This window comes from Pecten maximus, chromosome 14 (assembly GCF_902652985.1).
Source record: "Pecten maximus chromosome 14, xPecMax1.1, whole genome shotgun sequence".
In the NCBI taxonomy this organism is placed as follows: Eukaryota; Metazoa; Mollusca; class Bivalvia; order Pectinida; family Pectinidae; genus Pecten; species Pecten maximus.
This window is the reverse complement of record NC_047028.1, coordinates 26,158,598-26,173,616: the sequence shown is the minus strand read 5'-3', so window position 1 is coordinate 26,173,616 and position 15,019 is coordinate 26,158,598. Positions and strand designations below refer to the sequence as shown.

General features: G+C 34.1%; 1 protein-coding gene across 1 annotated transcript in view; it reads right to left on the bottom strand.

Moving 5' to 3' along the window:
* Positions 1-3,846: 3,846 nt before the first annotated feature.
* Positions 3,847-15,019, bottom strand: part of LOC117343029 (transmembrane protein 164-like) — a 41,437-nt gene continuing 30,264 nt past the window's right edge. Inside the window, exons 4-6 of the mRNA XM_033905354.1 lie at positions 14,462-14,540; positions 13,762-13,862; positions 3,847-13,271 (exon numbers count right to left, since the gene is read on the bottom strand). Coding sequence (XP_033761245.1) covers positions 12,891-13,271; positions 13,762-13,862; positions 14,462-14,540 — 561 coding nt within the window. The 3' untranslated portion in view covers positions 3,847-12,890. The remainder of the gene's footprint in view (positions 13,272-13,761; positions 13,863-14,461; positions 14,541-15,019) is intronic.

Below are 15,019 nucleotides of genomic sequence, written 5' to 3'. Positions count from 1 at the left end.
GCAAAGTTTGGTAGTTCAATAGCGTTATGTGAGAGACGTGTGCAAAGTTTGATAGTTCAACAACGTTGCGTGAGAGACGTGTGCAAAGTTTAATAGTTCAACAACGTTGCGTGAGAGACGTGTGCAAAGTTTGGTAGTTCAACAACGTTGCGTGAGAGACGTGTGCAAAGTTTGGTAGTTCAACAACGTTGCGTGAGAGACGTGTGCAAAGTTTGGAAGTCCAACGTCGTTCCGTGGGAGACGCGTGCAAAGTTTGGTAGTTCAACAACGTTATGTTAGAGACGTGTGGAAAGTTTGATGGTCAAACAGCGCTACTTGAGGGACGTGTGTAAAGTTTGGTGGTCCAACAACGTCACGTGAGAGACGTGTGCAAAGTTTGGTAATCAGGTTGAAGTTGATGAAGACCATTGAGAATTTTTATTAACATGTATATATCTAGTCTTGTGCGATTTGAAATCAGACATATTCGATGCTTACTGATATGCCTAGTGGTAAGCGGATTTGAGCTTACCTTCGGGGGTAATATTTTCTTATTCTCCTTGTACTTTGTCAAATGTCTGTATTGTATTTGTGCTTCCCCCCTCGTTTGATTGATTTTGGGCTAAAATAACGATTTCGTTATTACGTCGGCATTTTCTGTTGTTTTCGACCACAATAGACCAAATTCGAGTAACTTGGCGCCCTCTCTGCTTTACGTTTCGCTTCAAAGTTGGCAGAATGCATGGTAAGCCCATTGTCAGTCATTATCGCTAGCCAAAGCTTCTGATTACGTTACACTCCATAAACCCTAGGCGTGTTAGGTAATCAGAAGCATTGGCTAGCGAAGATGGTTGCCATTATAATGTGACCGGTGATGTGTCGCTCTTCCATGTAGGTGTGTGACATTTCAGTGTGATTTTACTATAGAAATATCCGACAGCGAGCGAATTTTACCTAGACTTCGTCTTAACATGACCTTACGCATTATGAGGACACAAATCGCACTTAGAAACTGTTACATTCAAATAGTGTGCTTAAATGTTGTGTAAATAGGACGAACGTTTCACAATATCCAGCCGAACCTTAACAACAGTGGATATTGAATTCCTCACTTAGGAAATCCATACTGCATGGCTACATTGACAAGTTGCTGTACGATGATGAGTTAATTACACATATCTGACAGCATTCAATCTACTTTAAATTAAAACCATTTGAATTATCTCGAAAGTGCAAAGGAATATGGTGTCCCTTTTGCAACAATGAAACGTCACTAAGCGTCTATTATTCTTCTAATTCGGGATTATTTATATAATATCGATAACTTTTTTAACAATCACTCCGTGTGCTTCCAATCAATTAAAAGGCGCACTGAGTGTTAGAATCGATGTTTCTCTTACTTACATGATAATTGACATGTGCGTCATACATTTCAATCATAATAAAAGTTCCATTGTTTCTGTAATATATATTCAGAATAAAATGTTGTACCAATAAATGTTAAAAAGCTGGAGTACTACTAGATTATTGCACTGTGAAAACAGACACCTAATTGTCGCTAATCAACACACTCTTGCGTTAAAAATATTTATTATTGTGTCAGACACGTAATTAGTTTATCAACGAGGATCGAACCCAACATCTCTTGTCTGACCATAGCAGCTTGTTTCTATTGTGGAGGTTATAGAAAGACTTTAAACTAAACAGCTAGTTAAAGTTAATTGCTTAATGATTTTGCCTGCATTCCCCCCGGTCCATTTGGGGGGGGGGGGGGGGGGGGGGGGGGGGGGGGTGGGGCGGTATATTTGGCCTTCGAGTTTAATATCTAAAGGATATCTAACAGTGTCTTCATTAATACCAAATAGATTTCACGAGTAGGAGCTAATTTTTGATATGTTTTATAAGTGAAAAATATCAAAATATACGCAACACAAGAGATAAAACTGTCTGGAATTGTTCTCGGCTTAGAAACCAACCGAATTCCGCAACCTCACAGGGGAAAACCGGTAACGAAGCATCACCGTTTGTTCTGTGACGAGACTAGCACGTGTCTCTGCAGAGTTCAAACTTTTACGGCGGTTACAAAAGTATCTTTCGTCGTTCTTTTAGAACTCTTTCAACTAGTGATAAATAGGTTTTATTATAATCATGAGCAGGGCGTTGGTAAAGGGTTAATTATTTTCTCTTAAGAAAAGGTGATGAAAGTACGTTAGTGTCTGAGGACTTCCAGGGCTACGCAAGAGTCGAATGCATGTTGTATTCATCTAGTGCAGTGCATTGTACCTCTGCTACAGGGAGGTGGTTCTCGTACATGAGAAAGGGCATCCATGCATAGTTCCAGTGTCTATTGAGATGAGAATGGAAGTGTGTAGCCCGAGTTTCCTCTGACCCTGACATCATGTCTGGTGTAGGGCCGAGTTTTTCTCTGGCCATGTCACCACACCAGACATGGTGTCAGGGCCAGAGGAAACTCGGGCTAGGAAGTGTGGTGGATTGACATTCCTTGGCATATAGTTTTTTTTGAAAAGAAGATTGATCTGGATTTGAATCTGTGTGTTTGGAGTGTGAGCCATTGAAGTAGTTGTAGTATATCTGTGACATAGCTTATATAACGATATCTGTTGTTGACATAACGCTCTGCTCTGCGTCGTACTTCTTTTCGATTTGTGTGATTTGGTTTGCATTGTGAGGGTCCATACGGAAGCGCAGTATTCCAATTTGGGTTGTCTCGGTTCTTCGTAAACATACTTTTTTATTTAAGATGCTTCGACTTTGAGATTGCGTTTCAGAAAGAGCCTTACTGTGTTAACAAAAGACTCTACCGATAAATGTTTCTATTTGGAATCTTAACTGCTATTACACAGCTGCTAGGTCATAAGGTTTCTACATTATTTTCCACAACCCGTGTAGGAGCGGGGAAAGAATATGCCTGCTGTATATTCAAATGAAACGAGTTGATTTGGGATTTTACCTTTTTCCTTTCACTCTCCATTGTAACTTGGAGAGTGTTTGTTCAAAAGGCTATAATATATTGGTACTTGGTACTCTGTTCAGGTTCAGCTAAAACTGGCGTTAAGGACGGGTTCGTCCGTTGTGACCGAATAGGGTGTCGGCTAATTTGACCATGCGTGGCAAATGTAAGGAGATTCTGTACAGGATGGGTATAGTTTTTCGGACGTATTCTGTTAAAGCGACGACATTGGAAAACAAATACAGGGAAAAAATGTTCTGTGTTCTGCTTCAGGCCATAGAAAACGAATAAACCAGCTGTTAATAACCTTGCAGATTGGGGAAGGAGGAAAGATTACATGCGCTGTCATTTACTGTATGTCTATTAGAGGCGACTAATGTGTTTCAGAGGCGACTAAAAAATATAATGTGGTAATCCGCATAAACGTAGATTTTCTTTTGTGCCCTTTGCTAGTAGAAAGATAAAGAGTCCACAATAAATCTGCTGTTCTTAATACATTTGTAATTTGGTTATACAATAATTCTCTATTTTCTTAGGTTTTTATTTTTCATTTTTCTATCTCTTAGCAAAACCTCCTTTTGGTCAGTACTTCTCAAGAAATGGTGAGTTTTTTTTAGGATTAATCAAAGATGAAGGGCGATTTTAATAACCCAACATCTGATGATGTGGGAGCCATTAATTATTAAACAAGAAAATGTTAAATGCCCCCGCTTCCACTTGATACCAAAACACAGTATGGTGAGGATCACATCAGCAGTTCCTGAGATTAGCTAGTTACATTGCATCAGGACGGAACAGGACAGGATGGGACGGAATGGGATGGGACAGACATGGGTAACACTATATGCCCCCTATTTCATGGCGGGGGGCACAAAAACAAACAGGCAACACCACTATTCCAAATAATAGGAGCATTTTGATTTATTTTACGGTAATACATCTAAAACGATCTATACAATATCAATGCAGAATCCTGAAACAGGTAACAAAACAAAAAAAACATCTGGAATACTGACATAAACACGACAAATTGTTACAAAATAAAATGAATGAAACAATAGTAATAAACAATAACATACAAACATTAACAGGACCCAGCTTCATCAATATTGCTTAACTTAAGAAAATCTGTTGACTTAATAATTTTTTCCACAGGAAAGCATTATTAGATTTAAGGGGGAAAGCATAGAAATTTTAAGTAAAGTTCCATAATATTTTCCCCCTTAAATATAATAATGTTTTCCTAAGGAAAAATTTAAGATAAGGAAATTTCTTAAGTTACTGAATGTTGATGAAACTGGGACCCAGCATTGGACAGTGGACCAATGCAGACTTTACTAATGCACACTTTGTAGGAGAGTAAATCTCACAGGAAAAACACTTTAAATTGAATATCATTATATAAGGGTGATCTCTTTAAACAGTAATAAATTACTGTTGTCATTCAGAAAGTGCTCTTCAAAGACTTAAATCTCAGAACATCATAAAAAAAAATAAGAAAAAAAAAAAAAAAAAAAAATCCATAATAGTGAACCTACAAACATTTTAAAGACATCTTACCAAATACTCCCTCCCAGACAAATTCTAATCCTACAGGGACGTTTTTTGACTGTAAAAAACTTGCTGACTATATTTACACAACATGAATATTTTAAGATATTATGCCTAACTTGCATTATAAGATCAATAATTTCAGCAAAGCTAAATGTCAGAAAATGAGTGGCATAAATTTATTGCTAAGTCTTGCTCATTTAAATAACAAAATATTTTAAATAGTGAATGGTTCATATAAGACCAATTATATGTGTTCAGCAGAAGTTAGAAATTACATATGTCTTTGTCGGAAAACATTTCTTCCAAACCACTACAGTTGCCCTTTCTGTTGAAGAGCATCTGAAGTTTTTGGTAAAACCATTGTTTACATTCTGGATAGACTATTCTTTGTTCACCGTGACAATGAAAACACTTTTTACACCATACTGACAGAATACAATCAAACAAAAGGCTTTTGCCGACTCCCATAAAATTACTGGAAAAACAGGCACCGAAAAACATGTCGATGGTATGTTCAGACCATAAATATGTGTATCTCTTTATAGCTAATTTTTCTTTTAACGAAACCCGAAGAAAACAAATATTTCGGCTTTCTACGTTGTTTTTGTTTTTCTGAGAAAAACCCTCATAAAAAAATTCAATATCTGGGAAGACCTGACTAGCGCAAGAAATACATTAACAATCCATTCCTTCTCAAGAAAGGTCTATTTATTAGGATAAAATAGGCTCCCTTAGTAAGGAAAGTCCATTTTGTAAGAGAAAACATGATTATCATCTATTTTCTGAGGAGACATATTGAAGAATTGAAGAAGCACTGTGAAAGCAAATATTGGGAAGCGAATCAATATATTACCAGCACATCAATCAAGCAAAAAACGACATGAAATATACATAAGTTAAGTACATGTATATAAAAATGTGGGCCAGCCCACATTGAGGTCCTGGAGGTTCCACAGGAAATATTTCAATACATTAACAACTCAAATATAGTATCATACATCACAATAAGATACATTATGGGGCTTCACAGAGGTGACCAGGAAATATCTTTATTAGATTTTGTAGGAATACAAATTCAAGGATTGTTTACTTAAAGTGATATCAAAATGTAACTTTAAATGCAAATGATATAAATATATGGTGAGGTCATGCGTCTTTTGGTTTTTTTTTGCTTGTTTTTGTTTTCGTGGGATATGCAATGATCTATGACTGTTTGGTCATGCCTGCTGTTGAAAATTTCTATTCTCCAGGAGAACTTAAATATCATGCAAAATTAAAATTTGTTGTGTTAAAGAAATTTGAATTGTTATTTCTTTCCTGTGTTCATTGATTTTTTTTAAAGTCCATAGCTTACAATAATCATAGTTCAATCTTGTGAATGATATTTTGAACATGTATTTCAATAATTTGAAACCAAAGAAGTTCAGCACTCCCAACAATCATTGTCAAAACTGTATTAATTTATAAATAAGAGTAAATAACAAGAGGTTCTGTGTAATACTTGATTTGTTTTCTTTTGGTTTTTTTTTCTTGAAGGTAAAAACAATTTTAAAGTAATTAGATTGTTTTCTTCTGGAAATAGTGTTATTGTAATATCAAGATAAGAAAAAATACAAAATTAGAAATATGTTTGAGCCACATCGTGAACGCCCTCGCACCCCAGGCCAGTTTACCTCTGGCTTGTTCAAAAAAGCTTGCTAAAAATTTTTAAACCTATATATCACATATTCAAAATGTTGTAATTAAATATCACATTATCAATACTTTAACACATCTGAGACCTAAAATTGATATAAATCTTAGAAATTAGCATTGTAGAACTGTTTTGCTTTAAATAGTTGACCTAAAAAATGTCTTAAAAACTTTAACCTATATTGCGGCGCGGGGTTGGACGGACAGAATCGGGGTGAAACAGTATGCCCAGACTAAGTCGTACGGTGACATAAATAAACACTTCCTCAGAAATCAACAGCATATATCAAGAAAACATTTTCGAAAAAAACTTACGGAAACCTGTACAAGAGATATAATAGAAGACAAAAGAATTATTTAAGCAAAGTTCCATGCAAGACAATAATGCTAGCATGGCCAAATTTCTATCATTCTATTGCAAAAAAAACAAAAAGCACTGCACAATATAAAATTGCATTAGATTAAATCTCAAACAGGAAAGGTCTTCAAAATATTTACAATATTAGTCATGAATCATCATCAATAAAGTCACACAAATTACGATCCAAGTTATCTTCCCTTGTCAATTATATCAGACATAAACAGTAAATATGAATAAATTGTAAAGTTTCGCCACTTGGAACCGCATAAAAAATATCACTCCAACAATACTCAGCTGTGTTTTAGGTGACTTTTTTTATAACAAAAGCCAGCCAAGTAACTAAGTTCATCTAAATTCGAATGGCAATTTAAGGCTCCAATATACAAATATTTTAAAATATCAATTTTTTTATTAACTACAAAAAATTCAGTAATACATTGTATTGCACAAAACCAGATAGAAAAGTACATTTCCACGAACTCAGTTTGAGAAAAGAGTCCTTCGATATTCATAGATCTTGAGAACATTTTTAAAAAGAAATTTTCTATTGTCTTATTACAAGTTATTTTTCCATTGATTCTATTCTACAATGTATGGAAACTCTCTCCATACGAGTAGAATATGTGGAGACATTCAAGAAAAGAGTTGTTTAGACCTAAAATGAAATCAGTTATAATTAAAGGGAAATAACTCACCCCACCAAAAATGTGGGTAATACTTTCATAACACTTGCTATATATTGCACAAAATAACCAAGACTAGGTCTCGACCTCTAAGAATATAGAAATCACAAGAAAAAAAATAAAAAGGTTGAATGCCTGTCATATTATAAACTGGACATGTTGTATTATTTTTTAATCATCTATTGTACTATATTTATAACAATAGATACTGATATAACATTGTGATGATTTTTTATTAAAAACAATTTGATACCATGTCAACATGTTATCAATCATAGCATAATGATGGCAATTAAAAAACAACACCATATCTAAATCCTATTATCTAAAAAACAATACCATGTCAAAAGCCTATTATCTTTTATTTCCAATTGTTGTCCTTGTTTCTTTAATTAGCTATATTAGTTGAATTTATATAATCATTTACGCTACTTAACCTGTTTGTATTATACAGCAATTTTTTCATTGTTGGTCGATTGTTGCAAAATCTGTTATATTTTGTATAGTATGCACTGTTCATTCATAAATAAAATAATTTTTAAAACCAATATGGTATTTATCCTGTAATAAGCTCAAAGGGCCAATACATGAACCCCGTCCTACAGCTGCAGATGGTTTAAGGCGTGGCCAGCACAATAATATAGCTTTTGTTTTGATAATTTCTTTACAACATAGGCTAAGACATGGTTGGTGTTTTTTAACAGGAAAAGTGTATTCCCCGATAAATACAGCACTTAAGAGCTTTGTACTAACTCTATGTTTTTTGGTCAAAAATAAAAACCAATGAGACTATTATGCGGTACATCAGGCCTCTGACCTATTCTTATCAGTTTTCTCTCCTCTCCTGTTTATCAATATGAGTTGCCCCCCTTTGGAGGCTGAGTATATTGCTATTTTAAAGTGTTTTTACTGGCTGTAAATCAATTGTGTCAATGGTCTGTTATACCCACAGGGGCCTGACACATTCCTATAACCCAGGATAAAATATATAACCCCATGAATCTGATTCCCACATCACTGATACTTGAATTATAAGTGATCTGAAGGACAAACCCTGGAGTTCACTACATTCTACAATCTAAATTTCTACTGAAGAACTGAAAGAATTTGCTTTATTTCCCATATAAGGGCCCCTTCGAACCAGGTACGCTAATAATAAACCACTACATATTTTCAATGAGTTAATTACTCTCAGATTCAGCTCCAACTTTTAATTGCACAGAAATTTTAGGTGATCTTGGGGTCTGACCCACACGTTTACACTTTCATTCTGGATCACCGGGACATGTCAAGCCTCTGTCGTTACATTATATACCAACAAATTATATATCGACATCTCATCTTAAACTGTACCATGATAAAATGTGTACTTTCAGAGAAAGTATTTCCTGAATAAATATTTTTAAATATCTTAATATAAATTTGGATATTAATACATGTTACAATTATACCTCCAAAACCAATACATCATAAATCACTATTATCAACAAGAGGCCCAGAGGGCCTGTATCGCTGGCCTGGACACTGCAGCGTATATTGGGAAACAATAAATTTCTACTGAAGATTTGAAAGGATTTGCTATATTTCTCATATTTGGCCCCTCGGGACCAGATGAACTAATTAACCACTATGCGAAACCAGATGAACTAATTAACCACCATGCGGACATGGTGAGCCAATTAACCACTACACACTTTAAGTTAATTAACTCTCAGATTCAACTCCAAACTTTTCCATTGCACAGAAAAATAATATCTTACATAACTATCATATTCATACAGAAGTTTGTAAATGTGCTTATATGATTTAATAAGTGTACTTCAATAATTTGTATACAAACAATAAAATAATTCAGTAGTGATATTTGTGCATATCTGTTCAATATAAAAAAATAATGCTTCAGACATGACAGTGATGCTGTATAATTCTGTAACATATTTTTGTGACTAGATATTACCAGAGAATATTAAATATAATTCCATCAATTTTTTTTGGTCTATAATATCTGAATGTGAGTGCTATAATATGGCTAATGCCATGCAGCAAATAATGCTGAATTAAAAACCAACAAAGAAATCCCAAACATCCAACAAAAAAAAATCCCTCATCCCAACGTCAGAACATAGTACAATCCCCATAAACAACAATGACATTGACAGCTTATACACTATTATATCTAAAACAAAAGTAGGGAAATCTTGAGGAATCATCGCCAATTGTGCTTGGTATATATATAAGAAAGAGCTGTTGGACAGCTCATATGATTATGCAAAAAATATTTGAAAATTAGTAAGTTATTAAAAAGTTTGTTTTGACTTCTATAAAACAGTGTTTGAGACATAGAATAGATACTGTAGGAAATATTCAAAATTTTATTAAATATTGAGACTTATACCTGGTTGACTACAAAACACATGATGAGATACAAAGGGGCATAACTCCTATTTTTAACATGGAGAGATACAAAGGGGCATAACTCCCATTTTCACAGAAAGGTCTGAAAGTTTCAGTGGAAAGGTTTTGGCACCAAAAATATACAAAATTATTATGAGGACAGTTATGAGCAAAATGTTTACAGGGAGGACATTCATTGTATACCTTCATCATGTGACATATACATTGTTAAGAATAAGGTTTGAGGAGATGAAGTTTAAAATTCCATAGTAATCTTGAGGACCTTAATTAGAGATCAGACCTTAAAATCAAAGATACGAAAACCAGATTTGAGATCAAAACCACCTGTCGAAGGAAAGGCGGCAGCATATTGTGGGAAAACATATGTATGTGCAAAGGAATATATATAGATTAAAATATTCACATACAAAATGTATGTAAGTGTAACTTAAAAGTAATTACTGTTTTTTGTCAAAATGACTGACTAATACACCCTGCTCTCTCATCAGTCTCGTCATACAAAGGACTGAACGAACATTCTCTGAATTAAACTAGCACTGTCGTCAAGATGGCTGACTAATACACCAGCTCTCCCGTTCATTCTCAAAATGAAACTTCTGAGAACTGTCATCAAGATGACGGACTATACACCTATTCTTTCTTCTGTTTAAATTTGTAAACATACGGCCATTCTCAGTGTGAAACTGGAACTGTTGTCGGGATGTATAGATGTATATTGGATCATTCCTGACATATTCTACTGCATTCATTCAAGGAAACAATGAGACCATATAATGCCCACAAAGGAAGGCAATACTGGATTTAGCAAATCACTAATTCCTGACCAAGATAATTAACATTGACATTTTGTCTTAATTGACCTATAAGAGGGAAACACTTAGATAGTATACCCAGGCAAGTTCAAATTCCTGCAGCAAACAAGAGGTGGATATCCCTGCTACCAGTGGGAACAAAATCTCCCCAGCCAAGATTATCTTTCATTCTTTCTCACTCTACCTTGAAAAAATTCAATATCTCTACCAGTGAGAACAAAATCTCTCCAGCAAAAATGATCTCTCTTTCTCTCTCTCTGTCTCTTGCAAAAATTCAATTTCTCTACCAGTGAGAACAAAAGCTCCCCAGCAAAGATTATCTCTCAATCTCTCCCTTTCAAAAATTCCATATACCTACCCGTGAGGACAAAGGTCCCTACTATTTTGTTCTGAAGTCTTCACCTGTATGAGTTTGACAGACCTTCGTTAAACCCAGGCAACTACATACACCAGGGGTGGAGTTAAAGCAGTAAAGCATGCGATGGAATAGCTATGTACAATTTTGCTGACAACGAATACATTATGCAGATATTCATAAATATAAAGACTGTGTAAAACAAAGTCGTAATAGTTAAAAACCTAAATTCTTGGATATTAACTGTAACGTAATAAAGATATACACTTGAAAATGTAATTATATTGGGTTTCGTAATATTTTGTTGTAATTATGAAGGACAGTCATTGCCTATTTTGAAAATAACAATGGGAATTTTGAAAAAGTTTGAATATTATTTGAAATTGAATTCAAGTGCTGTTTGATTGTAATATCATCCCGTCTCAAAAATAAATTCATATCGTCATGAAATAGTGCGTAAAACATTTATACAGAATTTATAAGAATTCTAATTTTTTCAGCTTTGATTGTACGTGTTATAAACAAACCCAACTATGTTACTTGCTGTTACCAAAGTGTTAAATGCTCATAAAAACAAATCTAAAACTGTTAAAAACATCCCCACTTCTTAGAAAATATCTGATGTCAACAATAAATCCTGATTTACATTTGATTCTATATTAAATTCTTAAACTTTGAGTGGAAGAATTATGTTTGAAAAAAGGCAATCCTTTTAATTTTGGGAATAAGTCAGAGACGCTATAAATTTATACTCATGCAATACAATTTTTTTTTTTATATTTTACAATTTTCAAAGTGAAATATATAATTCATTAAGAATTTTAACATACGTGTAACAGATATTTAATATGTTCCATTCATAAACTAGGAAGTATAATACATCCAAAATGTAACATTTCTCAATATGACGGTCAAAAGACAATATTAATGTATGAACTGGTAATGCCAATTCGAATGGTAAGGGAGGTAACTCACTCTTTTCATTGTTGATAATGGCAACAAAATAAATATAATAAATTTAGTCTGATTAAATACTTGACTGCTTTTTGTTTAATATGAGGCGTCCATGTATGTTCATACTACAAAACTATCTTAAAAACTTGAAATTACAAAAAGTGTCTACAGATTAGTAGAAAAGTGGTGAAAAAATTTGTGATAGATACTGATATATCAATTACATATATAACTTATATATATTTCAACTTAATGGTATCACATGTACACTTTTCACTGCAAAAGAACAAATCGTAATCCTGAGTTTGATATTAGCCCCTCAGAAAACTCTAGATTATATATTTATATGCATATTTTGTGACTAGATGGGTGCTGTGTTTACTTTTAACACAAACCCACAATATTGATATGTATATATAATGTATATATAAGCTAGTAAATTGTCAAGACTGAATTATCCATAACAAGGCAGTGTCCTGAGAAAGTCTTAGGAATCTAGACTTTATAGGATCACATAGTTGTTTATGCCTCTGTTTTGGTTCTTTCTGAATGTTTCGTTTCAATTAAACCATTTTCGTGGGTTTTTTCATCAGTGTTTCTTTGTCCATTATTGTATTTTAGCCTTTTTTGTGCTTTTTACCTATTTTTGTGTGTTCAGACCTTTTTTTTGTTTTAGCCATTTTTTGTGTGTTTTAGCCTGTTTTTTTTTCTGTTTTAGCCTGTTTTTCTATTTTAGCCTATTTTTGTGTTTAGCATTTTTGTGATTTTAGACTGTTTTTGTAGGTTTTTAAACACTTTGTTATTTTTCTTTTTTGAGCTAACAGGGAACTGTTGATTGAGCGAATATATTTTTGTATCTTTGGCCAAATTTAATCATAATACACCAGATATTTTAAGTATTTTTCTCTTTTTCTCTCTCACACGCACACAGTTCTAAATAAGCAGTAGTTCTGCTTAAAAAAAAAAAAAAAAAAGACATAAAATGTACAGATCCCCAAAAAGTACATTTACATATATACAAATTTAAACAGTAATAAAAAGTAGGTATGACCTTTTATCGGCTTACAAAATAATCACAGATAACTCAATGAAGTGCAATTCATTAACAGAGTCATTAGGTACTTTTAACATGTCCGTTATTAGACCGTCGTACATGTACTTCATGGGGCACTCTGCCATTTGTTCCGCTAATAGTCTGTTTGGGCGTGACGTTGTTTTGTTGTTGGCCTATTGAAAATGTATCGGTCTCTTCGATATTATTACATGGATTTGGTATACACCCATTGACTTTGGCTGGGTTTCCCTGGAATATTAACTGTTCTTCTACGTTGAGCTGATGTGTGAATCCCAAACGTACGACGATCCATACGCAGAGCTTGCCAAACAGTGGAATCATTGCAGCCTGATGGAGCATCGACCAGAGGTGATACCATTGTCCGTAAAATGGATCCGTGTATGCAGGACACATCATATTATTGAGATTAACAAGTGAAAACTGAAATTTAGAAAATATTTATATTTATATAAGTATATATATAAAGGAATGGAACGTTGGTCAGTTATGTAGAAAGGTGGCTGATATATATAATGGAAGAATTAGGATTAGCCTTATAAAAACACATACTGGTGCTGAAATTTCGGAATCATGTGACTAAAACTGTTTTTAATGTCAAGACATCTAGTATATCTTTTGAATATGTCAAAAAAAAAAAAACAACCTAAAAAATGTTTGTAAGACAAATGCTGAGAATTACATCAGCAGTTCCTGTGATTATAATAGTTACATTGCATCGGGACAGAACGGGACAGGGCGGGACGGACATGGGTCACACTATATGCCCCCCCCCCCCCAATTCATGGCAGGGGCATAAAAAAAAGTTTTACTTTGTTGTGACATGACAACAATTTTCAAGAGAGATATAATATAGAGGACTATAAGAGAGCAGTATCTCACCAATACCTATATAAACTAAAGATATACTTACATAGGCTAGAAACTGTAGTGGAATAAAATGGTATATATACTGTAAGCCAGTGGCAATAAAGGACCAATTGAGATCGCGGATCGGCTCTGCTGTATAGACACCTGCAATACAAACATATCAGTGTTATACATCCTGCCTAACTGAACAAATAAAACCACAGGGCATCACCATTATTTATTAAATTATTCATTCTGTAATATGCCGAGGGGCCAAAAAATTAAGTAGGACTCAAATAATATTAATTTAGGGTAATTAAAAAGCATATTGGTTGATTACCAGGCATGTTTTCTTCTAGTTGGATCAATACAGTATGAATGCTGGGGTCAGAACTCATATTATGCCATGAATATTTGTACACTGGTGAATCATATTTTATCTAAGTGTCAAACATTCATAAAATCACAATAAAAAGGCATTTGAGGCACAATTACTACATAAAAACTATATTAACATCCAGCACATTATGGCTTATGAGACACTATACATGAAAATGTATTCACTTATACTAGCTGCGTTAGAGAGATTTTCTCTTTAGCTTGAGTGGTTGAGCATAAGACTAGTAATATAATTAAATCAGAGGTCCAGGGTTCAATCCCTAGCGGAGGCAGTGATTTAAATTGAATTAATCTTGTGCTCTGTTACATATACTTTTTCCTGAATTAACAAGTAATTACCAGAATTTCTTTGTAGGATGACTTACCTCCTATCATAAGTAGATATATAGGTATAACCAACATCAAAGAGTGTTGTATATAGTAGGTATGGACTTCAAAAGGTAACTGAAATGAAAGAGGATCCAATTATATAATATCTACATCATACATAATGTATTTTATCACTTAAGCATAGATAGGAATATTTCTTAGTTTCAGAGGGGTTGCGGTGGCCGAGTGGTTAGGTATCCCAACACTTCATTGCAAGCCCTCTCCACCTCTGGGTTTCAAGTTCGAAACCCACTTTGGGCAGTTGCCTGGTACTGACCAAAGGCCAGTAGTTTTTTTCTCTCGGTACTCAGGCTTTCTTCCACCTCAAAAAAATGGCATGTCCTTAAATAACCTGGCTGTTAATAGGACTTTTAACAAAATAACCAAACCAAATCTTAGTTTCATGCTGGTATGGAAGACATATCGAATTGTAAACTGAATGAATGAATGGGCATTTGTTTACAACATTGAATGACAGCGAGCCGTACACACTGCATATGCACAAACAATAGTACTTAAAGTATAGTAATATAAACAGGCTTAGGAATTCCATT